We start from the raw sequence: 25,312 nt of genomic DNA, 5'->3' as shown, positions 1-25,312 counted from the left end.
ATGATCGGATGATAGAATTGCAACAGCTCCAAACCAGGTGGGACAATCATTGAAATGTCTGAGAGAGGAAGTCATTTCAGGATACAGTTCAAGGAGAAATGAAAGTTATGATGTGCAAGTGTTTGACTTTGAAGGGGGAGGAGGGTGCTGACAGCAGGGCAGGAATCGCTGTGTACATTTCCTGTTCCCGTTCCTTAACTGACATCCTCAGGCATCTCTCCTCCTTGGTGTGGGGGTGGGGGGAGAGAGAGGAGTGTTCTCTACTGCCCTCTTTTTAGCCTCCTTAATCTTGTTTATATGGCACCTGCAGCAAGGAAACATCTGTCCAACAAGGATGGGATTGGGGTTACAAGAGTTTGCCATAGTGTGTTAAAGTAAGAGATGCACAGAAATGAATTTTGAGAAGCTGGCATCGATTGACCTAAAAAGTTCTGAGGGGCCCCTGGGTGGCTCCGTGGGTTGAGCGTCTGACTTCAGCTCAGGTCATGATCTCGTGGTTTGTGAGTTCGAGCCCCCCGCGAGACCTGCTGCTGTCAGCCTGTCAGTGCAGAGCCTGCCTTGGATCCTCTGTCCCACTCTGCTCCTCCCCGACTTACACTGTCCCCAAAATATTTTTAAAAATTCTGATCTCGCTCATTTCTCCTAAAATTGAGGGGTGCTGTTTCTGGAATCTCAAAGCTTTGGGAAATAATCAAAATTGCAGAGTGGATGGAAATCACCTCATACCTTATTTTAAAGGCTCACATATACTTCAGAGAAGCAATTTTTCTGGTCCTGGACTTAAGGAAAATATTATTATTCTCTTATGTTTTTATTTATTACTATAAACAAGCAACTTCATTTTAACATTTATTCTTTATTGTGTTGCATGAAGTACCTATGTAATGCAAGTATGTACTGTACTAAAATACCTATATTTCCAAATAACATTATATGGTGTAGCCCACAGTCTCTGCAGAAGCATCTTGAGTAACCTGTGCCTTTATACTTTACAATCCATTGTTCGTTGCTGTGAAAAGTATGATTAACAGATGAAGAAAAAGAGATAAAGCTAAATATGAATACACTTTTCCAAACATATACATACACAGCTTACAATGGGACCCCAAATGGAAACAAGTCAAATGACAACATTTGATGTGATATCTATAAAATGTAGACTCTGCAATAAAAAGCCAAAGGCACATAAAAATATATTTTAACTTTAAAAATAACTTAGTTACAGTAATACTTTGCTTGTGTCTTACCAACATGTAGCGGACAGTCAAAATTTCGCGATATAGATATAATATATAGGGATATATAAGAGCTACAAGAAAATCCCCCAAACCCATAAAGTTGTTCAAATGTGAAAACAGAGAATAGTTTTAACACTGAAGAATTTGCTATGGCGAGCCCAAATGATGTAATATAGAAAAGAGTCTAGAAAAAAGGCTTAGGTGTTAAATAAACTTTGACTTCTTCTTGCCCAGGAAATGCTAGAGTACTGTGAAGTTCTTTAATGTGACTTGTGCAGCCCTTCGAGCTAGTGCCAATCTTGGCCGGGCCAGATTTCTTAACGTGTCTGGAAACAAAAAAACGTGAGCTGAACGTCAGCAATACCCACCGAAAAAAAATGGGTTCTGACTGACTCACTTCCTTTTCGCCAGGACAGTTTTTGTTGTTATTGTTTTGTTTTTGAAAACAGGGCATAACAGGTACAAAAAATACTTTGTAGGAACATTATTTTAGAAAACCTATCACACAGTGGCAAACATAGCCAGTGAAGCTCTTCTCTCCGACTGTGGTTGGTTTAGTTCTTATTTTTTGAAGATACCTTTTACCCCCGAGGACAAGAGCTGGTGGTGTCTGTTACTTATTTTTATCCATGACATTCAGCACCTCATCCAAAAACGAGGGCCCCAGATCGAGCTGCAGGGAGAGGAGGGACCCCGTGAGATCGGAGAGGGACTCCTCTGATTTAGTCTTGTCTTTGACGAGCTCGCACGGGGCAGGCTGGTCATACATGTCCTCGGCCGGCCAGTCGGGGTACTGTTCGGAGAGGCTGGAGGAGTGGCTGTCCCTGCCCTGGCTGGACTGCGACGCGGACCCACTGGAGCCCCATGACACGTCTCCCTGGTGGCCTGTCCCATTCTCCAACAGACTGCTCTTCTCCGGGGCCTTCTCCTCCACGACGGGCTCACAGCTAAGCCGGGGCAGCTTGGCCGGCCCGAAGGACTCCTGCTTGGAATTAAACGTCACCGGTGACAGTAAGGGCAGCATGAGCGCCTGGGAGCCTCCGATGGTCGGGAGGGAGATGGCGTTTTTGAGCACCGGGGAGGGCGTTTCTGTGAACATGGAGTCGGACGTGCTGTTGGCCCGGAAGAACTCGCCATGCCCGGGCAGCTGGCCCATGCGGGCCTTCTCCTGGTTTCCAGGCAAAAGCTCATAGTTCCCCTGGAGGAAAGAAATATCTCCAAAGACGTCGTGCTGGCCCTCTTTGCCGATGTGAATGGTGTGGCGAAAGTCTCCCAGAGGAGGACTAATCATGTCGGGGGACAGGATGTCCCTCAGTTTAAATTTCTTTCCTTTCTTGTTATTGGCAGCTTTCAGGTAAATTGGGGTCTTGGCGGGCATTTTGGAGTTGGAGAAGGTCTACTTTGCAAAAGGGAAAAGGGCCACTTTCTTCGCTGATGTTAAGCTCCGAATATCCTTTCTGATAGGATCTGTCACATCATTTTTCTCAAGGAGCTTCTAGAGTGGCTCTGAAATGAGACTGGGTTGAAAGGCCTTCCTGAAGTCACAGCCAAGTGGGGCGTCCTGGAGAGCCAGTTACATCATCCAACCCATCCCACAGCGGGGAGAAACCTGGAAAGGAAACCAAAGCAGGTTATAGTCAGCTGACCCTTTAGGGTTCACTGGGCCTGCCTCTTTCTCAAGAGCCTGTGAATAAGGGCAGGACCAGTTCCCATCTAAAGCCAAACTCTATTTTTTCCCTCCATCAAGTAGGATAAGAACTTTAATCTTAGGGTCTTTTACTAAGGGTCTACTAATCTTGGTCTTATTTCTGGGGGGAAAAAAAAGAGGAAAGAAAGAGATGAAAAAAACTCATACCTATGACATCAGTACTTTCTAAACATGGTCATGGACACAATTTTCTGCACATGCCTAAGATTTTTAGATTTTTCTCTATTATAAGAATTGCTGTCAGCACATGACCAGAGTGATTTCAGCTCCTTAGATACAAAGTAGATTTGCTTTAAAATGTTTTCCCTTTTGTTTGATAATATTTTGTTGCTGAGTTCTGTATCTAAATAAAACTCATGCAATGCAGCAAATAGTCCTATAAGGAAAGGGGTTGGAAATACCATTTACTAAGTGACAGCGGCTATTATGTGCCAGTGGCCAACAAAATCTTAGCAAAATCCAGTCACACAAATGAGAAAATAGGGATTCAGGAGTCACAAAATAAATCACCCTTTGTCAAGAACATACAGTCAGCTCATGACAGAGCCAAAGCTGGGATCGAGGTGTGGCACAGAAAACTGGGCTGTCGAGGCTTTCAGGTCTTGGAGACATTCTGAGATAGAAGGAAAAGAACAAAACTGATTCTTTTCAAACAAAAGCAGTGTGATCATCTACAACTGGCTGGGTCTTAGAAATACTTTTGGAACACTTCCTGATACAGTTTGTGTCCTCTCCCTGTGGTAGGTGGCACCCCAAGGTAACCCCCATGATGTGCCTCCTGGTACTAACACCTGTGTGGGCACAACCTGGGACTTGCTTCTAAACTACAGAATGTGGCAAAGGTGATGGGATGTCACCCCGTGGTTAGGTTACATGGTAAAAGAGTCCATCTTAGCTGACTGGAGAAAGGTGCCTTTCACTGGCTTTGAAAAAGTAAGCCGCTGTGCTGAGGGAGGGCCCATGGAGATGAATTCTGCCAACAACCTGAGGGAACCGGAAGTAGATCCCCCCCACCCCGGTTGAGCCTCTGATGAGAGCAAAGCCCCCTGGCATCTGTCTCCCAGCCTGATGAGACCCTGGAGCTAAGCCCTGCCTGGGCTCCCAACTGACAGAAACTGTGGGACAATAACTTAGGTGGTGTTGTAAGCCACTAAGTTTCTGGTAGTGTGTTACCAGCATAGAAAATGCACACACCCTCCCTGCACATGAAACTTAACACAATGAGAAGTGCTAAGCCAGGAGGTGTGGGGCTCTGGGTTCTCATCTTACAGATGAGAAACTCTTCATCTCTTAAAAATAAATCCTCTGACTCTTCGGTCCCATCAGCTGACATGAAGAAGTTAAAAACCTTTCCCACTGCGGGAATTCCTGAAATGCTCTGCTGAGACCTCTCCCATCGGGCTCTCCTCCCCACTGGCAGAGGAGCAAATAAATAAATAAATATCCAAGAGCTGAGTTGGATGGTGGCTTGAAGAGAGCCAGCCACATTTGCTTTGTAGCAGCTGGAGGCTGTACGCATAAACATTTTGAGTTCATTTCCCCGTGGCAGGTGGAAAAAACCGTGCTCTGGCACCCAGTGGCAAGGCACCAACAGGCTCCATTTGGGAAGTGGCTTGCACCCAGACTGGACAAGGCAGGGACCGATGATAAGCTGGAGAGGCCCCCCCCCCGCCCTGGCTTCGTGCGTGGGAAGGTGGTCCACGCAGCACAAGAGGGTTTGCACCTCAAGTGAGCCGACCTTGAAGCTGCCACCTAGGACCTCACACTCAGCATCTCTCCCTTTTGTCCCAAGTAAGGACCTGGTTCAAACCTCCCCAAAGTGCTGCTGCTGTGGCCACACAGAGGCACCCCCTGGTTCTGTTTCCCACTTGAGGTTAGGATCGCATGGAAACACTGTTACTAATGGAGATGCGCCTAAGAAGCCAGGCTGGTGGGTCCGGATGTTCTCTCGGCTTTGACGCTAATTTGGGTCTGGGGGCAGTAGCAAATGTCACAACTCCAAAGCCTTGGATCCCAATGGCAGGACTCCCTCCCTCCGTAAGTGCACGACAGCCTGGGGCCCCTGCCACTCAGGGGTAGCTGGCGTTGTCTTCCTGCACCTCTGGGCACAGCGTGGCAGATGGTGGCCTGCAGGAGCCGCCAGGGCACCGGGCCCCCAGGAGGTGGGAGGCAGCCCCGAGGGACAGCTGCCCACCGGAGCGGTGTCCATGGCACACACGGCCAGGAGCACAGCTGCCAGGGAAAGATACAGCATGTCCACCGCCAACTCAGGGGCAAGTGAGGGCTGCCCGTGGTCAGCTGGTGGAGCCAGGCTTACGCGAGGCCAGAAACAGGGGCAGGGCACTTCAAATCAGGCAGAAAAGGAAAAATGCCACAAGGATGCAGCCAGAGAACAGTTCCCTGCCCTGCTGACCGGATCACTCACAATCGCCCTTCACTTGAACAGCGCCTGGCTGCGCTGGGGAGAGAAGGGAGAGGAAACATTTGCACCCGGAAGGCTCAGGGGAAGAACGCTCTGCCCTCAGTCCCTGCAGGCCACGGCCACAGCCACGGCCACAGGCACTGCAGGCCCTTCGCCATAGGCCAGCTCAGACTGGTAGAAGCTGGGTTTTACATCAGAGTCACAGACACAAAGGTGGGAAGGAAGGGACAAAAAATAGAAAAAAAGGAAGAAAAGGCTTGGTGAGTGAAGGTTAGATAAGCTGCAGGCAGTGAGCCTGGAGCGGAAGAGAAGATACATTTTTCTTTCTATAAATATTTACATAGTGTTTATTGTGTGACAGGGATGTAGGCTTCTAGAGCTTTGCAAACAATTTGTATTGAATTTCTACTATGTACCAGTGCTCTGAGCTCCCATACATTGGAAGTTTTTTTTTTTTTTTTTTTTTTTAAGGAATTTTGGACAAAAATGTCTTTTTAACTTTTGGTGAGCTGCTATTTGCAACGTAATGTTGGAGAAACAGAGCTCTAATCCCATCCCTTTATCTTATCTTTCTTTTTCAGCTCAGGGGCAACCATGCTTGATCTAATAATGAGGATTTCTTACACTGGCTGCTTCCTCCTCTCCTTTTTGGATATCCTGGGCTCCCTGGCTTATCAGCCAACATACATCAATGTCCCTTTCCCTTCCTGGCCTGACTATTCTTTCCGCACCTTCTCTGTCATTGCTAATGCAGAAATCTAATGGGCACAGTTTCTTAGCTGTTAACAAAAGAGCTGGTCCCGGGGAGGGTATGTGCATGCTCCCGGGAACCATCAACACTAAATATTACTGAGAGCATCTCTATGTTCTGGGCACTGTGCCAACCTTGGATATGTACCAGCTCACCCACAAGAACCATCAGGCTGCTACTGTTAATATCCCCATTTTATAAATGATGCACTGAGGTCCAGACAATGAGTCTTGAGTCCCCTCTGCCAAGGCTACGTGGCTATGAAGGCACTAAGCCAAGTCGCCAGGCTCCAGAGTTTAAGGTCCTGTCTCTTAATAATCACACTCGCTGGAAATTCAGTTAGCTCCCAAATTATGAAGGAGGTGCATCCCAAAGCCTCTTTAAGATACAAATATGTGATAACACACTGGGCTGATAAGGGTGGGGTCAGGCCCTGCATATACCGATGGTGAAAGCACGAAACAGATCCCACCTCATTGGAAGCTGGTTGCCTTTGACACCAGAATTCCACTTACAGAGATTTACCCACCTTGCACACAGGGGAAATAATACATGTACAAGATTATCAAATCCAGGAGGATACAACAGTCTGGAGTTGGAAACAACCTAATTGTCCACCGATAAAGGACCGGTTAAATAAATTAAGGTATCATCAATTACAAATGAATATCATACAGGTCTTACGAAGGATTCAACAGTTCTTCGCTGATACAGAAAGAGCTCAAAGATATCTATCTTTACAGGGAAAAAAAGACAGGTGCAGAAGTATATCGATACACTTACATTGGCTTGTGTGTCTGTAAAATATCTCTGGGAGCACACACAAGAAACTAATCATGGTGACTGCCCACAGGGAGGGATGGACAGGATAGGGCAAGGGTGGGAGAGAAACTTCTCACAGTATATCCTTGCATGATTTTGGGTTTTCGAACCACCTGAATGAATTAGCCATTAGCTATTTAAAAAAAAAAAAAAAGAAAAGAAAGGGCTGCTTAAGCTTCAGGCTGCACCTCGGAGCGAATTTTATACAAAGGTCCTGAAAAGTCTACTCAACCTGTTACTGGATCATAATGTAAACATGTCTGTGGTGGTTGTGTTCAAAAGCCAAAATGTAGGGTGGTGGCCTGTGGGTATATGAAGACCTCAGAAGAGGGCTGACCTTGTCTCACCGGAGCATGGCCAAGGGACAGATCGCCTCTTCCTGCAGGGACTCACGGAAGAGGCAGCACGGGTGTTACTTTGCAGAATGGAAAAGATCTCCTAAGAGAAGGGTTTTTAGTCACAAAGACATGAGAAAAGGCAAGAGGCATAAGTGTCCACGTGGAGGGAAGCACAGACAAGAGGAGGCACTGGGGCTTGGGCGTGCAGCTCCTGTTCAGGTGGTGGCTAGTGACACGGGCCATGCTCTAGAACGGGATGGTCCCTAACACTCAACACGAAATCCTGTCCCTGGCTCACTGCTTGCAGAAAAGGAGACCTGGGCTCCAAGAGGCTGCTGGCAGCTGACAGATGAGGCAGGAGGCAGAGGGAGGATGAATCCCAGTGGGAGAGCCTGAATCAGGCAACACCCAAGAGGCTTTGCCCTCTGCCCAGAAGGAAGTGGGATTACTTGCCGTAGGATGGAGTGGGGAGAGGATATGAGCTACACAACCAGAATCGGTGGCAGCCCTCTGGGTGTTCGACAGGTCAAATGAAGAGAATTGTTAGCCTTTTACTATCAGTCAAGACTCTACCATCCATCATAAACACTTAGTACTGAACCACCCAAAGGATGCTGCCCGCCCACACTCGGCTCTCCTGGCCTTCCTGCTTTCTTGTGTTGCCATGATTCCCCTGTTCTATCTTCCTCAAATCCAAAGACAGAAAGTCAGAGAGTAAGAAGGCAGGAAGACAAGAAAAAGAGAGGAAGACAGACAGAAATCTTCCCATGTATAGGCCTTTTCGCAGAAACCCTCCTCTCGACCCTGAAATCTGAACTCTCCATGAGGGCTAATCCTTTTCTCTCTCTTCTTGGATCACTGTTTGCTGCTCTTTCCCCCCTTCGATGACACTGGAGAGCATATTTATCTGGGAAATTAGATCCCTTAGAAAACAAAGGTCCCAGTCCTGGGGCACTGAGGAGAGGTTAGATTTGCCAACAAAGGGGGTCAACATCCCAGTCAGCTGCTTGTCACCCTCTATCAAGGTGAGAGAGACTGTCTGGCAGATGCGGGGACATGGGTCCAGCTGCAAATGCACAGGCCCCCACTTACAGGAATCTGGGAGAAGCTCAAGCGTTCCAGGACACAGAAGGACTCAAGGGGAAGTTAAAGTCATGGTTTTGATAAGAATGGCAGAGTATCGGGGCCATCCTTCCTGCACCAAGCTGGCCAATTCCATTTTCTGGTGACTGAATGAAGCATGAGTGACAGTGTTAATAAGAGAAATCATCACTGCTACGATAATAATTCAATGAAGAAAAAACTAAAGCAGCCCTTTGATTCATTTCCTTACCATCCTTTTGGTAAACAGAATGATGCCAAAAAGACCGAAGCAGGGCAGTGGCCAGCAGGGCGGGGAACAGGGGGTTCTTAAGAAGTGACACACAAAAAAATCAGTTCTTGAATCACTTAAGAGCTGACAGGACTGGCAATTCATCCGAAAAGAACAGAGGTTTAGATTCTTTAAATTCCATTTATTTTAAGAAAGGAATGTTTGGTTGGTCTACTAATTATTTTTAGAGTAATTCTTAGTGGAGAAAGAGAGCAAACACGTGCTTGCATCCTGCAAAATAGGTTGCGACGTTAATTTAAAACACACATGTATAAAGACAGGGGCAGGTGGGGGGTGGGGACATCATCCTGAGGGACCTCCAGGCTTTTCCTTTCTTCTACTTTCGGGAAGTGAGCATGTACCGGACTTCCCCTTTCTTGCTTGGTTGTCACATCCTCCAAGGACATCCTACCTTCTCATCACTTTTCACTTTGCCTCCCTTTTTCCTAACATCCAGACACAGCACTGCCGCACCACCTGGGCCCCAAGCAAAAATGTGACATGTTCCTCCTTCAAATCTGAACCATCAGTCCCAGGGAAGGAGGATGTTGACTCAGTCAAGAACCTCTCCACCCCCCCAGCCATCTTCGAGGTATTTCTCTCCACAGCGATAAGCCCTGAAAAACTGTATTTGATCCTGGACTCCACACTTTGGAAGGGATAAAGGCTACCTGGAACATGTTCCTACATGTTCTGAGGAGTCCCAACTGGGAGACAAAGAACTTGGTCGTGACATGTGAGAAGCTGAAAGAGGGGAGCGACTGAAAGAAAACTCAGAGCTAGGGAAAACAAATCTTTAGGAATCTCAAGGAGTCATTTAAACTTTAATAGAAAAGGGATTAACTGATTCTCTGAGGCCCTAGAGAAGCTGAGAAGCAGCTACAGGGACACTGGCTTCTCCAAGGGAGAAGGTCTCCAAGGGAGACCCCGGGTGTCTCAAAGATGGAAAGGGTGGCTGTGGGATGGGGACGGTGATCAAGGTCTGAGGCTGTCACAGGGAGCAGCCCTGGTCCCAAGCCTCCTCAGTGGTGCATGATGTGTGTTTTGTCTCTGCTCCTTCTGAGTCTCCTACTGGGGAGTATGATCGCTGCCAATTTCCCCATGGCCTCCTGTCACATTCGCCTATGAAAACGCTCACAGACCTTACCTAGAAGACTTTCCATTTGAAGATGGTTGTGTTTTTACTCAAGTTCCAAAGAATTTGAAATTCACAGGAAAAAAAAAATCATAGTATTTGAAATTCCACACTGAACTTCAATCAAAATCTGAGAGGGAAAAAAAATGTAACCAGAGAACACCCGATAAACAGCATCCTGAAGAGATGCTTTTCATATTTTTGGTCTATTTACTCTACCCCTAAAAAGATAAGATGCCTTTTCTATTTTTAGATTCTTAACCTCTCCTACATCATCCAAACTGAGGACATAGCTATATGTGACAAGACAGCGAAACTCCATTCGCTCAGCCCCCAGCTGCCTAGCTTTCATGCACATGAACTTACAGCCAGACTGAACAGACTGCATTTTATGGACCCACTCAGAAAGGGTGATACATCTCACCTTCACTTACCTATAAATGGACTTCTCCGTTTATGATTCAGCTACAGCTTGCATTTATTTTTCTTTTACGACCTGCTTTGTAGCAACCCACAAATACCATATGGGGGACTCACTGCTCATTTGTGTACACACCTCACATTTATGGGCTCTAATTGTGCCAGTTGAAAGATTTTTTTAGAAGCAAAACTGGAGGACAGCACATCCACCTCGAGAGTCTGCACTTTTGAAGGCACACCTATTCTCCCTCTTAAAATCAGTTACTGGGGAGGACTCAATAGGGACATCGATCCCCAGCAGCTGTAGCAAGGCAGGAAGAGGACGAGGACAGGTTCTCTTGAAATGCCGACTCATTTATCATGACTAGTTTTTTTTTTTTTAATTTTTTTATGTTTATTTTTGAGAGGCAGAGAGAGACAGAGCGTGAGTGGGGGAGGGGCAGAGAGAGAGGGAGACACAGAATCCGAAGCAGGCTCCAGACTGAGCCATCAGCACAAAGCCCCATGCGGGGCTCGAACTCATGACCTGTGAGATCATGACCTGAGCCGAAGTCGGACGCCCAACCGCCTGAGCCACCCAGGCGCCCCTATCGTGACTAGTTTTACATGGGGCACAGACTCAGGGCTAGTCAGGAGGACCAAGGCAGGCACTCTAGAGTTTGGTGGATATGTGAACTGCTTGCATGCTTCCATAACTAATGGATCCCACCTGATCTGTAAAGTTGTGGGGACAGTATCAATACAGAAAGAGAACTTGACCCCAAAGGTTAGGCCCCTTGAATGCTCTATTTCCCTAATGGGGTGAAAAGACAGATAGGGGGCCTTCCATGTTATTCTCCCAACCTGCTGGGGTCCTCGATAACCATTCATTCTCACTGGATGGGCTGAATCATGGCATCTCCAATCATACCAGCACTGGGTATATGTAGAAGCTGGCAGTGGCCATCCCATTCTCCACCCACTTCCAAGACAGGCTCTCCCGTGTCATTTGTACGTAAATATCTGTACACAAATATTTATCCAGTGAATGAATGAATGTCCCCTCAGACTGGGCCGAGAGCTCTTCTATGGACACGCACTGGGTCCTGTTTGCCTCCCACTACACGTGGCACACAGTGAACATCAAGTTAAGAAGTGTTTAAATCCATAACCCCTGCTACACCTTCCATCATGAGAGAGGAACTGGTTTGCTCCCAGGTTCCACCCCCCAGTCCAAGTCTGCAGGGGCTCCTCAAGGAAGCAGCAAGTTTGAAATGCCTGCTTCTCTAAGGAATTCACACTTATATTAATGGCAAACATCTGAGTGTTTGCTGCGGGCCAGGTAGGTGTTAGAAAACACCTCTCAGGAAGCGATCTTAGATTAAGCCCAACTCTTAGGTCAACCAGCCAAAATATGGAGGAGCTAGGATTTCTGCCACAGCTCGACTTCACAGTCTGGGCTCTTTAATTGCTGCTGGTTGGCTAACGTGAGGACTTGCATGTAAGTGAGTTCAGAATGGAATGTCCTCTGCAGGCTACCTGCCTTGAGTTGTGACAGCACGAAGAAGTGATACACTGTGGTCTCAACATCAATGAGAGGCAGAGATCATAACTTAACCTTGCTGGGAAGCAAGAATCAATAAAATGGTCCTAGACAACAACCAAAAGAATTTTCTCAAAGAGGATCTCAAAAGGAATTTGACTTTATGCGAAAGAAAAGCCTAAAGATGAAAATTTTGCCGTAAGAAAGCCCCCAAGTCTCAAGGAGAAAAACAAACATCCTGTTCTTAGAAAAGAGTGTTCACTGTTGTTAATTGTTTCCCACAGGAAGCACGTGCATGGGGCCATTGACAACAACCACACAGCTTTCACCGGGGACAATGGCTCCCTTCCCTCACTAGTGACACTTCACTTCCCCCCTAACTTTCTGAAACGAAGAACCCTGTGTTCCTTACATGGACTGTCCTCCCACCTGCTTACCATCGACCCTTACTCATAACATCCTCCAAGACCTGCTTTAGTCACTTCCTTCCCAGAGAAATTCTCCAACTCACCTCACATAATCCAGGCTCAGTACTGCATTGGCAGAGGCTTTCTTAGGACTCCTGAAGAGCCTGCATTTGTTATTTTTCTGTTTTGTGATGTTATGCCTGATATCTCCAGATAGGTGGTAAGCTCCATAAAAATAAGGTGGGCAAAGGTGCTATGAGTAAGAGCTATTATTGATAAATTATAGTCAGTGGGCCAGATCCAGACCTTGGCCTGTTTGTGTAAATAAAGTTTTATTAGAACACATCTATGCCCATTCACTTATATGTTGTCTACAACTCAGTAGTTCTTAACTGAGGGTGACTTCACACCCCCACATTTGGCAATGCCTGTAGATGTTTTTGATTCTCAGGACTGGGGATGGTGGTGTCACTGGCATTTAGTGAGAGGAGCCATGGATGATGCTGAACATTCTGCAATGCACAGGATAGCCCCCCACAACAATGAATTATCTGGCTCCAATTCTCAGTAGTGTTGGCATTGGGAAACCCTGGGAGAGATGCTTTCACATGACAAGGTCAGAGTTGAGTAGTTGTAACAGACTATGTGGGCCTCTCGGTCTAAAATACTAACTGACCCTTTACAGAAAAAGTTTGAGCCCCTGCCTTAGATATGGCATTTCCACAGGGTTGGATGGTTATTGTCCCTCCCCCAACCTTTCACAATCCCCCTGCAATCACACCCCCACACGTGGCCTCAACTGTCTCCTCTAGTGACAAGAGAAGTGAAAAAATCAAAAGGAAGCTACTAGAAACCTTTTGACATTGCCATAACAATCAAGCCCATGATGAGTGGCTTCTTCTTGGACAGGACAGTGACAAGTTTGTGTCGTTTGGCTTGCATGGGAGCTAGGTGTGGGCCCAAGGTACTCACTTTGCACTCTAGTATCAGTATACAACGGATTGGAAATTAAAACAAATAACACACTAAAAAAACACTGCTCCTTCACAGACAGCATTGGTCTTTTCTCCCCCTGTCTTTGAGACTTCACTTGGCTTCCCCCAGGGACTTCCTGTTCAACTCGCCCCACACAAACGTGCCATCTTTCTTTCCCCCTTCCCTGACCTAGCACAGGCCTTCTGTACTTTCCTCTCTCGGTAAATGGCAGGGAGTCCCCCACAAAGTCTCCCTGCCTCATTCTCCGTAACAAGGCCCAGAGCTGTCTCCTCTCATCAATGCCACTGCCTCAGCCTTTTTTTTTTTTTTTTTTTTTTTTAATCCCTCAAGATCTCTCTCCTGCACAAGCGCATTTGCCCCCCATTGGTCTCCCTGCCTCCAACCTCATCTTGAGTGAGCCGACGACAATGCCCGAGTAACCTGGTCACTCTCAGTCTTCGATAGCACGCCCACCCTTGTAACCTGGACACAGAATAAGCCATTTGGGTCCTGCCTACCCCTGTGGCTAATAGTTCCCACCAGCTCCCCCAAAGCCTCTTAAACTGAGCCTCGTCTGTTCCTTGTTTATTTTTTTTTCTAAATGTTTATTTTGAGAGAGCAAGAGAGCACGAGCAGGGGAGGGGCAGAGAGAGAGAGGGAGACAGAGAATACCAAGCAGGCTCTGTGCTGTCAGCGCAGAGCCTGACATGGGGCTTGAACTCACCAACTGTAGGATCATGACCTGAGCTGAAATCAAGAGTCAGATGCTTAACCAACTGAGCCACCCAGGTGCCCCTATTGTACCTTGTTTATACTTCAAAGCCACCAATTATCACGCTATGCTGCAGTCACTGCTTGTGTCTCCCATTAGGTTGCCTTCTTTTGGGGAGAGACAACTATATTTAATTCACAGCTGGCACTGAATAAATGTTTGTTGAATGAAGGGACAAATGAGAAAGTCTGAAAGAGACTGGCTTGTCTTGCTTCCCCTTCAATCCTGCCCTCCTTATTGAAAATCCAAGATAGAGTCTTTAGAGTCTTTCTATGACTCCTACAGGAAAAAATAAATGAAATCTTTTAACAAAGGAGCTGTGGCCTCTTGTGGCAAAAGCTTTCTTTCATTTTTCCATCTGTAAGGCATTTTAACCTTTCTCTATCCATGCTGGGTAAGAATTTTACAGCCTATCAATGCAAGCCACAGTAATTCTATAGGCTCTTACAGATCTTTGGGATTAAGGCAGAGAATATTTGTTATCGTGCTATTTGAAAGGGAAAGGATGTCAATCCTTGACTGCAATGTGCAAATAGCATCTCAGAGAGACAGGCAAGACTCAAGAATAAATTGACAATACATTCCCCTGAATGCAGACCCACTAGTTATATTTAAGTCAATCTTAAACAATGAGGCCCTGGGAGAAACAATGAGCTCCCTCTCCTGACCTTTCCTTTCAAAAGGAAGTGAGTTAAGGGGGAAATTTGGATTATTTGGCCCAAGAGGTACAAAGAAACCTCAAGAAACTATAATGGACATTCTACAGAAAAGGGTTGTTTTGAATATCAATGTGGGACTAGCACAGAGCAGGTACTTGAGAAAAACGCGTATCAAATGAATGAACCCTTTGGCAAACAAAACAATAGAGCCCTCACTGAGGTTCTAGGCCTTAGGGGAGAAGCTAAAACTTTGAACCAGGCTTGCAGGCTCCTTGGAGAACTCCAGACACACACATATGTGCCAGTTACCTTCCATGTAAATGGAGATAATTACCCCCAACCCACTTCTCTTAAAGGTGATTATAAGAGCTGAGTGCTATGCAAACGCAAAGTATCATCTTGACACCAAATGAAAAACCAGAACGTCTGCTGAAACTCAACATGAAGGAGGGGAACCACTCTAACTGCCAAAATAACCACTTTCATTTTCTCCTTAAATGCTGTAGTTGTCATCAAAAAAATGGTTCGTGTCCACCCTGTGAACAGTCTGCACAAGTGGAAGGAACTGCCACCTCCAGCTGACTCAGGATAATTCCTTCCTCTGGCACGGGGCTAGCTTCTCCTACAAATGTACAGGCCCCCTTTCTCTCCAGGTGCAATTCTCCCAGGCTTGAGGACAAATGAGACTTCCATGAGCTGGGAAAATTATCGTCAACCGTTATTGGTCAGATGAAGAAAAATTTCAGGGCCTCTAGTTATTTTCTTTAAGTATTTGGCGAGCTGTCAGGTGAGAGGGCATCTGTAGAGTCCCAAGGAAAGAAGGAGGCATGTGATTAGAGTTCATGGTGAGGCCAGGTGGGGCTGGGTCTGAGGAAGAAGTCTAGAACAACTTGAATTAATCAGTCCGAAGAAGAGGAGAGGCTTTCCTGCTGAGTCTGCGATGCTGTCGGGATTCCAGCAGGGAAGGGAGGGAGTTAGGGTAGATCTCCTCTAGGCGACGCTAACTTAAAGTAGCAGTCTGTGGCAGGTGCCTGTGAGCTGCACAGAGATGACATCACCACAGAGTTGTTAAGATTTATCCTAGGTATTACAGACAAAGCATTTTACGATAGAGATTCCTCACACTGTGTTCCCTGGAACTCCCAGAGTTCAAGGGAGGCACCTGCGGGTCACTGGCGAAGGGAAGGGAGACAGAAAAGTAGGGCCAACATCCCTACCCATTTCCTTCCTCCTCTTCCAAAATCTGTTATTTAATATACTGGGTTTACATTAAGATTTTCTTTCTTTGCTTTAGCTAGGAAAAAAAAAAAAAAAAAAGTCCGAAAGAGGACTCATGCTTTCTGTCACCCAACTCTTAGGGCCTTGGTTTTATCCTGTCAGAATGAGAGCAGGGCCAAAATTAAGGACCCTTCCATCTGTGAAATGTTAGGGTCTGTGATTCTACATCTGCAGAAACATCTAGTTTCCAGGGAATTTTTAAGGGGAAAAAAACGACACTTTTTAATGAAGTTAATAGATCAAAATACTTGGGGCGCCTGGGTGGCTCAGTCGGTTAAGCGTCCGACTTCAGCTCAGGTCACGATATCGCGGTCCGCGAGTTCGAGCCCCGCGTTGGGCTCTGGGCTGATGGCTCAGAGCCTGGAGCCTGCTTCCGATTCTCTGTCTCCCTCTCTTTCTGCCCCTCCCCCGTTCATGCTCTGTCTCTGTCTCAAAAATAAATAAACGTTAAAAAAAAATTTAAAAAAACAAAAAAAACCAAAATACTTGTTACCAGCCTATTAAATGTTCATCATCTTTTCCCATCCTTCCCGGTACCAAATTGAGGGTACAAAGCAGGCCCGTAATTTTCTCTGGGTGCCTCACTTTGCTCCTCTGCGGAGTGGAGATAGGAATAGTGTTTCTTAGGAGGAGACAACACACGTGTAACGTGCTTGACCGAGTTCTGTTAGGCAATGAGCTGACAAATCAGTAGAAGAGGCAATTGTTATTAAATATTCCAAGAAACTAGAGCTGGATAAGGAACAAGACAGAAGCCAATGATCAATACGTCCACCAGGATCAGGAAGTCCACGGTTCACACGGTCACGGCCGGAGAGATGCAGGCAAGCAGGAGGAAGCACAATGACCCTTACTCTGCCCAGTACCAGGCTGACACGGGCACTGCCCGGGTGGCAGAGCCCCCGCAGTGGCACCCGGGCAGGAGGAAGCTTCAGAACAGGCTGCAACTCCCCAGAGGAGACTCAGAGGAGGTTCTGGTGGCGGCTTCCTTCTCAGAGAATCCTGGGTGATCATGACTGTCAGAATCGAAGGATGATGGCGCCTCCCTTTGAATGTGAAGGTTCTGTAGCCCAGGAAGGAGTAACTTTACTACCGCAGGATTCGATTTCTTTTTTTTTTTATGTTTATTTATTTTTGAGAAGGAGAGAAAGAGAATGAGCGTGCACAAGTGGGGAGGGGCAGAGAGAGAGAATCTGAAGCAGGCTGAGCCAGCCAGGCACCCCTACTACCGAAGGATTTGAATAAGCTGTTAAGCGCAAATGACTTCTGGCTTGACAACACTGGGAGAAGACTGTGCCACAGGCAGAACCATAGAACAGGCTAGGACTAGACCGTCTGCTTTCCCATCAGGTCCTGTTTGTAAAAGAGACGAAAGATGACATAAGCTAGATTCAGTCCCTACTTTCAAGGAGCCGGCAGTCTAACTAGGTAGCCGCAAGGGTCAAAAGATGATCATTCAAACAGTAAGTGTTACAACACCAAGTACAAGACACTGTGGAAATGCCTCAGGTACAAGCGAGGGAAGAGTGATAGAATGACAGCAGTCTACAGGCAGAAGAGAGCTTGGAAAACGTCTGCTTCTTCTGTGCCCCCGTCCCTCCCCTTCCACTGCTTCACAGACGAGGGGGCAGAGTCTACCCAGAGAAGCGCAGGGGTTTGCCTTGTGACACAGCTGGCCAGCCAAGGGCTTACAGCCTCGTCTCCAGCTGTGTTAAAATCAATGTTATACGTCTGAACTGACCCTTGGCAAAATAAATAAATAAATAAATAAATAAATAAATAAAGTGAAAAAAAGAAACAAAAGGAAAAGAAATCAAATGCATTCTGAAATGGCAAAGCCACATTAAACCAAAAATGCCTTGTTGAGGAAATGGGTGCGGCCTATAATGCATTGGAACAGGTCTTTTTCAACTAAACACACAGTGATTTATCATTGGCAATGATGTGTCCACAGATATGACCTTCAAGTTGTCACCAGAACATGACAGATTCCCAAATGTGGAAGCTGTCTAAACAGAGGCCTGACTTTGAAGTTCTCTGCCTTCCATGGTGGCTCAGACTGCTTTGCCACAGAGCTGCACTGGTCTGTTTTTCAACCCAGGGTTTTCACATTATTAGTAGTAAGACTGGTAGGCTGATAGGTCTCACTGATTCCAGCTCACTGGGTTCTACGGCTAGAGGTTATCTGAAACCACCTAGCACCAAGCGCCTCATCTATGAGACAGAGACCCTGGAGTCAGTTTACGCCTGGGTCAGAGCCAAGACCAGAATCTGTTTTCTCGACTCCAGCACCTCTGTGACTGTTTCCATTAGTTTTGTATTAATTTTATCAAACAGCAGAATGACAGGTGTGCTCACATCTCCTGGTGCGTTCTTGTGGCTCTAATCCTTTGACTCTCTAAAATGTCCTTGGGATCCTTCAGCTCTGTAGGGCAGACTGCAGTGGATGGCTTCAGCCTCTGGCTTGCTGCTTCCCAGAGTGGGTTGCCTGCCAGACCACTCCTGCCGGTTGCTCTGTGGGCTAATGATTTGAGACTCTGGACACTGTCTCCCCGTGGAGACTCTACGAACACAGTGACATATTAAATGCTCTGAGAAGTCCTGCAGAAAGGGACCTTAGTCAAACCAGTTTCCCAAAGAATCCTTTTCTGATGCCATTCACATCTCAGGGTGCAAGTTAGGTGGTGTTATGCTAGCTAACTGCAGATGTGTTATCACTGCAACATGGCTTAACAAAGAATCAAAGGCTAGAAGACGAATAGTGACTTTTTCAAACATGCAAACAAAAGCCAAGCCCCTGAAAATCAGGTTCTTTCAATTTCATATTTGAGATTCAAGGCTTCTACTATTCATTCATGACTTTAGCCAGCAATAAGGATTAATCAAATACTACTAATTTCAGCTTTCAAATGCCTCAGTTCGCCTGGCTATTCAGAAACAGTAAACTTTTAAAATATCAGTATCATGATTCATATTTTAAAACTATGGGTTTTCATTTTAAAAATGAAATGAGGTACTGTCGAACTCGGCCCCTCATCATGAGACACTGGTGAACTTGGCACTGAGGAAATATATCAAGGCCAAGCAAGGCTTTTTTTTTTTTTTTAGGAAAGAAAAATACCCTACTATCGCTACATAACTATTTGGCTACTTATATTATTTTGGTTTGTGGGGTGCTGTTTTGTTTTGTAACCATTAAAGGGTGGGGGCAGGAGAAGGGAAGATTCCAAATGGAAGCCGACAGCTTGAAGGCTATTGCTCTTGGTTTTGAGGCAATGTAAGTTACTTTGGGCCATGCTTTCCAGAACCCCTACTTCGGTCTGGGTCCCCTCCTAACCACAATCCCACAAGTCCAAGGCAGTAGAGGCCAGGCAGGCTGATCCAGGGTACCTCTCTTAGGTTTCAAAGGCTTCCTTACTCTGTCTGTCCCACCAGAAGCTTATCTGGCAGGGTCTGGGGCAGGTGCAGAACTATAAGGAGGCCCGCCTTCCACCAAGGACAGAACCTTCCTGCCCAGTTTATTGGCGGCTCCTGCCTCTTGCTTAGCTCCTCCCGAAGCAGTGTCATTATGAAATAGGTATTAATGTCCATTGGGTGCCAGGGACTGAAGGGCCAGGCACCGTTGGGTGCGGACACTGGCCTGAAGGACGGGACCATCCAGACTGCTTATGGAACACTGCAGCCCCTGGTTCTCCTGAACATCAACGCAGAGTTGTGGTCCTCTCTAAGCTCTACTCCATCCTTGGTCCCAGAAGTTCCTGGCACCTAGATGTTGCAGGGCCTTTTTTTCTTTCCTCCTTCCTGAGTCCTACATTTTCACATAGCAATAGCAAATCTCTTCATTTATGGTATAAATTAAATGCTCACGTTAACTCTAGCGGTTTGATTCTGGATCCCCCACAGGAGAAGACTATGGCCATACCTGTGAGATTAAACTATCTTCAAAAATGAAATAATTCACCCGGTATCCCCAAAGGCTGGCAATTACTACCATTTTCCTTTGAATATAGAGTACTATGAAATGAATTCTCTGCTGGAGGCCAAAACCCCTCAGAAGAGTCAGATTTAATAGCCTTACTGCCACTCCTCCCAGGTGGTGGGGGTGTGGTATTTAGTACAAGGTCAAATAGACTTGAATCCAGACCTGATTCCGCTACTTAGCTGTGTGGCCTTGGCCAAGTTACTAAACCTTTCTGAAGCCGTGTTCTCATCTTGAAACAATACTCTCTATGTTAAAGAGTAGTTATGAATATTAAATAAGAGAGTATTTATTAAGCACCTGGGAAAAAAATAAAAGCAACAAGGAAGCATCAACCTTTTATTGTACTTACTCTGGATCAGGCACTGTTCTGAGTGAATTACTGTTTTTTTCTTTTTTAAATTCATTTCATCCTCTGAGTAATATTATTATCCCCATTGTATAATTGGTAAGCTGAAGCACACAGGCTAAGTAATTTGCCCAATTACACAAGTATTAAGAGCCAGAGCTAGGCTATGAGCTCAGGCAGCCTGACTCAGAGAGGTTTCTTAACCTCAGGGTTTCCCCCCCCATCTCCTTGCCCTTAAGAGGTGCTGACATGCAAGCAAGATTAGCCACTCCTACATGCACACACTGGGTTGTTAAACTGTATATGCATATTTAGGTATGTTCCTTTTGGTGTAATTTGGGGCACGTATAGAACAGGTCTGTCCCCAGCTTCCACACCCATAAAATGGGGATATTAACAGTTCCTCCTTCATAGAATGATTACTAGAAATAAATGAGTTAACCAGGGTGAAGGGCTGAGAAGACTGCTTGGCATTTCGGACAGGCTCCATGTAGGAAGTGCCTTTATCATCCAAAGTCCTGAACAGCATGATGTTTTAGCAGAATTCTTGGGCTCCAGCACTTGGTAAAGGAGATTTTGTAGCTGGCTCAATCTACTAGTTTCAAATGACTATCCTTGTTCTCTGGCAAACATACTGTATTTAAAAATAGATTGAGGTTCTTATTCAATGAATAGTCGGGTCTACAGGAGTCTGGTTAGAAACAAATTAGGCCAGGCCTAAGCGAAATTAGACTGCAAATAAGAATTTTAATAATTAAAAAGAAAACATCAAAACCGTCTTTCTGGAGGGTTTCTTCAGGTTAGGTATTGCACTTCACCCACTGGATACATGCAATGGCTACTGGGCACAGAGCTTGTGAAAAATTTATAGGCTGGTAAGAATCTGTGGGTGATATAGGTTAAAACTACCTTATCCCCATTGCTGTTGAATACCATGAACGTCAGAAGAGAAAAAGGGCAGCTTTTGTGAACACGTTGGACATAAAAAACAAAACACCACATTAAAGGAAAAGCTGGAGAGACACAAACCAGCTCATGTGAGCCCATGGCTTTGTATTTATTCCTCTTGCACATTTAAATTTACAATTAAAAAAAAGTGCAACTCTCCTTACTTTAGCGGTCTTTACATGTTACATTCAGACAGAGAACAGAATTTCACTGCTCAGATTTGGAAGGAGGGGGGGGGCTCATCTTATTTCATGTCTGTAGCTGCTGTCACAGCACCACGTTCCAATCATGGAATTCATAATGTAAATCTCTTGCAGATGATACCACTGGAAAACAGAAACTGCCATGGATCCAGAAACACTTCCAAATTTCTGTAAAGTTCTTATCTTCGGGCCCAGAGGCTGGTATTCAGCGTTGTGTTCAGTGAGTATGATTGGGAAATCTACATTCTTTGGGAGACTTAATGAAGAACTTTCAACCATCCCTTGACTATCCAAATAGTCGGTTATTTATGCCAGGTGTGACCATGCGAGGCACTTCAAACCTGCCCCGACGTATCTCTTGAGTGTTTAAATCTATTCTGAAAAGGGTTTGTGGCACACACGTACTGTCTAGCTTATTTAACTGCCCAGAAGGGCTCGCGCAAATTACAGGTGGTATCAGAGAGAAGACCTCTAGAACTGTCCAGAAAAGAAGAGACGTTGCATTTCTTGATTTTCAGATACAAAAACGATCTTTTCTAAGTTAGAATGTTATAGGAGCCTTTTAGATAGCCTTAGGGATACCCCATCATCAGACTTCATGGTAAGCCTTTTGTCTCCTTGTGATCTTAAGGGGAAGTCTGCAAGACTGGCTTTGCTATTCAAACACGGACATCTGCTGCACTCCAAATTTCTTGTTCTGTTTAAAAAGCAGCACCCCTAAGAAACTCTGGAATATTGTGAGGCCTACAAGTTGGGGGTGGGGAGGAAATCTTTGTCTCCCTAACACATTCATCAATTCCCTCCCCCTTCCAAGCACCTCCCTCTCCAGAACCCCCTACACCCTCAGCACACATAAGCAGCGACTCCCCCAAATACATCAGGGCTGCAAAGATTCATGTTGCAGTACTCTCCTGACATTCCTATTCCCGCCCTCATTTTAATTCACTCACTTTTTTTTTTTTTTTTTTTTTTTTAAACAAAATGTAATTACTTGACTGTCAGCCTGGGCTGCGCTCTGGGGCTTTTACTCTTTTCAACACAGCTGCGCTCCGGGCTTTGATGCTGCTGTCCACGCAGCTTGTCCCAGCCACAGCTTGGCTCTCGGCAATTCAACATTCAAGTGCATATTTATTTTTAAACTGACCTCTCCTAGACTGTACAGTATAAAGGAGGTCCTGCCAAAAAATATGCTACTTTCTATTTATAAGATGAAACACATGCCTCTCGAAGTCGAGAGGGGGATGGAGTACAATAATTCATAACAAAAAAATTACTGGCCAGATCCATTCGTCCTCACGTGTCTGATACTTGTCTGTGTCAAGACAGTTCCAAGGTGGAAAAAAAATCTTGAAAACGCTTCAGCCATTCAGAACCACCGTCAAATAATAGTAATAATAATAATAATAACAACAACAACAACAACAATAATTAAACTGCCAGATCTGCAGGTTGGAGCTCCAGCCACAATGCCCCCTGTCAAGTGAGAGGGTACCCGGCGGATAGTGCCATCGAAGATCTGCACGGGGAACCCTTGTGCGGCCCTGGTGCCATTCCACGATGGGAGGGGGGGCGGTAGCCATGTGCAGCTTGTTCTGAGATGGAAAAATGGAATACGCGCCCAGAATGGCTGTCAAAATAGCTCGGAGGGTGCAGTGCAGCCGTGCAGCCCCACCCTGAAAAGTGGTGGGCACAAATGGTGGAGCTCTGCGTCTCGATCGTGCCACCCGAACCCCTCCCCGTCTGCTTTACGTCCCCTTTGGTCCCTTGGACCCCAGCTGGTAAGGCGATGCTCTCCGTATCCCCGCTCCCTGTGCGTTTCCAAGCCTAGCACCCCGCGCACGCCGGAAGCGGCCACGACCGCGGGTCCCACAGACTCACAGGCAGAGAGGAAGGAGCCCTGGGCAGGCAGCAACTCACCGGCAACCCAGACGATCCCAGCCGCTGCCCCTGGGCGGGACGCCCCGCACAGACGCCTCCCGAGGGCACACGCAGTCCCAGCCCGTTACCCGCAGATCCAGCCGAGGCGGCCCGCGAGGCACCTCACAGCACTATCCACTCCGAGTGGGCGTAAAGGCGCCGGAGGCCGCGGGTCTCCAGGCTCGGCCCCCGCTCCCGCCCCGCCCCGCCCCGCCGCTGCGCTCCCGACAGACTCCGGCCTCAGCGGTGTAGGAAGATGCGAGCCGGACTAAGCCCGCGGCTGCCGGACGCTGAGCCTGAACCTGTGAAGGGCGGGGCCGCGCGGGGCGGGGCCGGCGGCGCAGGGGGCGGGCCGGGGCGGGGCGGAGGGTGCGCGCGGCCCCGAAAGACCCACGCCGCTGCTGTACCTGCGCCGGGGCCCGGAGGAGCGGGAGGGGGTCAGCAGCGGCAGCGCCTGCGGGCCCCGGGAGTACAATGGGCGCCCATTGTTACCACCCGGGCGCCACCCTTAGGGATGCGGCGTCCCTACGAGGAGCTGCGTAGGGCTCCCTCGGCACAAAGAGAGGTCGCGGGAAGCTAGCGCGAGCTCCCTCAAAGAGGGACTCCCCCCCTCCCCCGGGTGCTAGCGCCTGGGTGCCCGAGGACAAAGGGACTCCGCCCGCACCCTGGACACCTGCACTAAACCTCTTGCGCCCACCTCTCCTCGTCCCAACAAGCCGATCTAGCCCGGCGAAGCTAGGGTGTAGCGGGCGGGTGACTCTCGGGAAAGCGGGGCCACCTGACCGCGCCGACCCTCCCCGGCCGCGGGTCCCCCAGCCACTCGTAGCCCTGGCTCGGGGGAAAGGTCTTGTTTTGTCAGTTTCCAGCTCGCTCCCTTTGGAGCTGCTGCCAAAACCCGGAGAGTGGATTTGGCGCACTGGAGACGCCCGGGGCTGCGGGCTGAGCAAGTGGGCACGCGAACAGCCGACGCTGCAGGTTTTTCCAGTCCAGGGGGAGGTGTTTCCTCTCCCGCGGGGTCCCTAAAGAGACTTGCCTGAGGCTGGAACAGGCGGGTGGCGGCTGCCCCCGACGCGCGACGAGGCGCAAGTGGCGCAGCTGCCGGCCCGGGAGCCTAAAATTCCGCCCTTGGAGGCACCTGCGCCCGCCGGTCATTCCGACGACCGCCGCGGCACGCCCCGCCCCTCCGCCCGGAGGCCCAGCTTGGACCGGGTTAATTAATTTTCTTAATCCGTCTCCGTCTCTTCCTTCTTGAGTCCTCCGCCTGGGTTAATGAGTAGGCGACAGGAAAGGGCGGCGTTTTCCGGCTGTGAGGTCCCAGCCCGCACGGTCGGCCTGGGGAGGCGGCTGGAACCCGGGGCAGGGGGGGCGTATCGGGCGCTCCGGGCCTGGCCGGGGCCCTGGGACGCTCAGGTTGGACGGAAATCCTGGCACAAAGCAGATACCCTGCAGAGGACCTTGACTTTCCAGAGCGCTGTCAGCTTCAGGTCCTCACGGCGAAGCCCCCCGGGTCTGAAACCTTAGAGGATGCACTTTAAGCCGGCGTGGTAAACCAGGGCTGACGTTAAGGTGAAGTGAAAAGGAAACGGACGCAACTGCTCTGGAAAGCAAAGGTCTTGGGTGGAGTGGTAAAACCCTCAAAGAAAATAATAGTTGACAGGTCAAATGGCCGTGAGGCTGGAAGTCAAATACAAAGCTCAGCTGAAGTGATGTTAGAAATCTGACCAGCAAAACAGTCCAGGGAGATAAGGGACCCTGCGTTGTTTCTCTTCTTCAAATGACAACTCCTCCAAAGTTTCCTTTGGCAGATACCTGGATTTTACTCCAGATTCCTAAGACTTTTACTTGGGGTTCATATTTCAAAATATATGTTCCATTTGGCACTAATGTATATACTTTATGTATGGATTTATTGAAAAATGTTAAATGTTACTGGCCTACTTAGATAAAGGGATTTTTACAAATATTTATGCATAGCTTTCATTGCATGTGGTATTTTTATAAGTACAAATAATATGTGTATATATTTATTAAATACCACATGAAAAATTTCTTTTGCACACACGAAGACATTCTTCACCCATGTCTTACGTGTAAAAA

General features: G+C 47.3%; 1 protein-coding gene across 2 annotated transcripts; it reads right to left on the bottom strand.

Moving 5' to 3' along the window:
• Window positions 1–836: 836 nt before the first annotated feature.
• CDC42EP3 (CDC42 effector protein 3) lies at window positions 837–23,937 on the bottom strand. 2 transcript variants are annotated; one of them, XM_053201022.1, is made up of 2 exons: window positions 23,913–23,937; window positions 837–2,847 (listed from the first exon to the last, which is right to left on the bottom strand). In XM_053201022.1, the coding sequence occupies exon 2, from the start codon at window positions 2,614–2,616 to the stop codon at window positions 1,852–1,854; it is 765 nt and encodes a 254-aa protein (XP_053056997.1). In that variant the 5' UTR covers window positions 2,617–2,847; window positions 23,913–23,937; the 3' UTR covers window positions 837–1,851. The 2 variants fall into 2 exon arrangements, with proteins under 2 accessions (XP_053056997.1, XP_026889373.1); XM_027033572.2 differs by lacking the exon at window positions 23,913–23,937 and adding an exon at window positions 23,216–23,354.
• Between the last annotated feature and the right edge of the window lie 1,375 nt (window positions 23,938–25,312).

The sequence above is a fragment of the Acinonyx jubatus genome, chromosome A3, assembly GCF_027475565.1.
Source record: "Acinonyx jubatus isolate Ajub_Pintada_27869175 chromosome A3, VMU_Ajub_asm_v1.0, whole genome shotgun sequence".
NCBI classification, from domain to species: Eukaryota; Metazoa; Chordata; class Mammalia; order Carnivora; family Felidae; genus Acinonyx; species Acinonyx jubatus.
The sequence above is the reverse complement of the archived record's forward strand: the minus strand, read 5'-3'. Positions and strand labels throughout refer to the sequence as shown.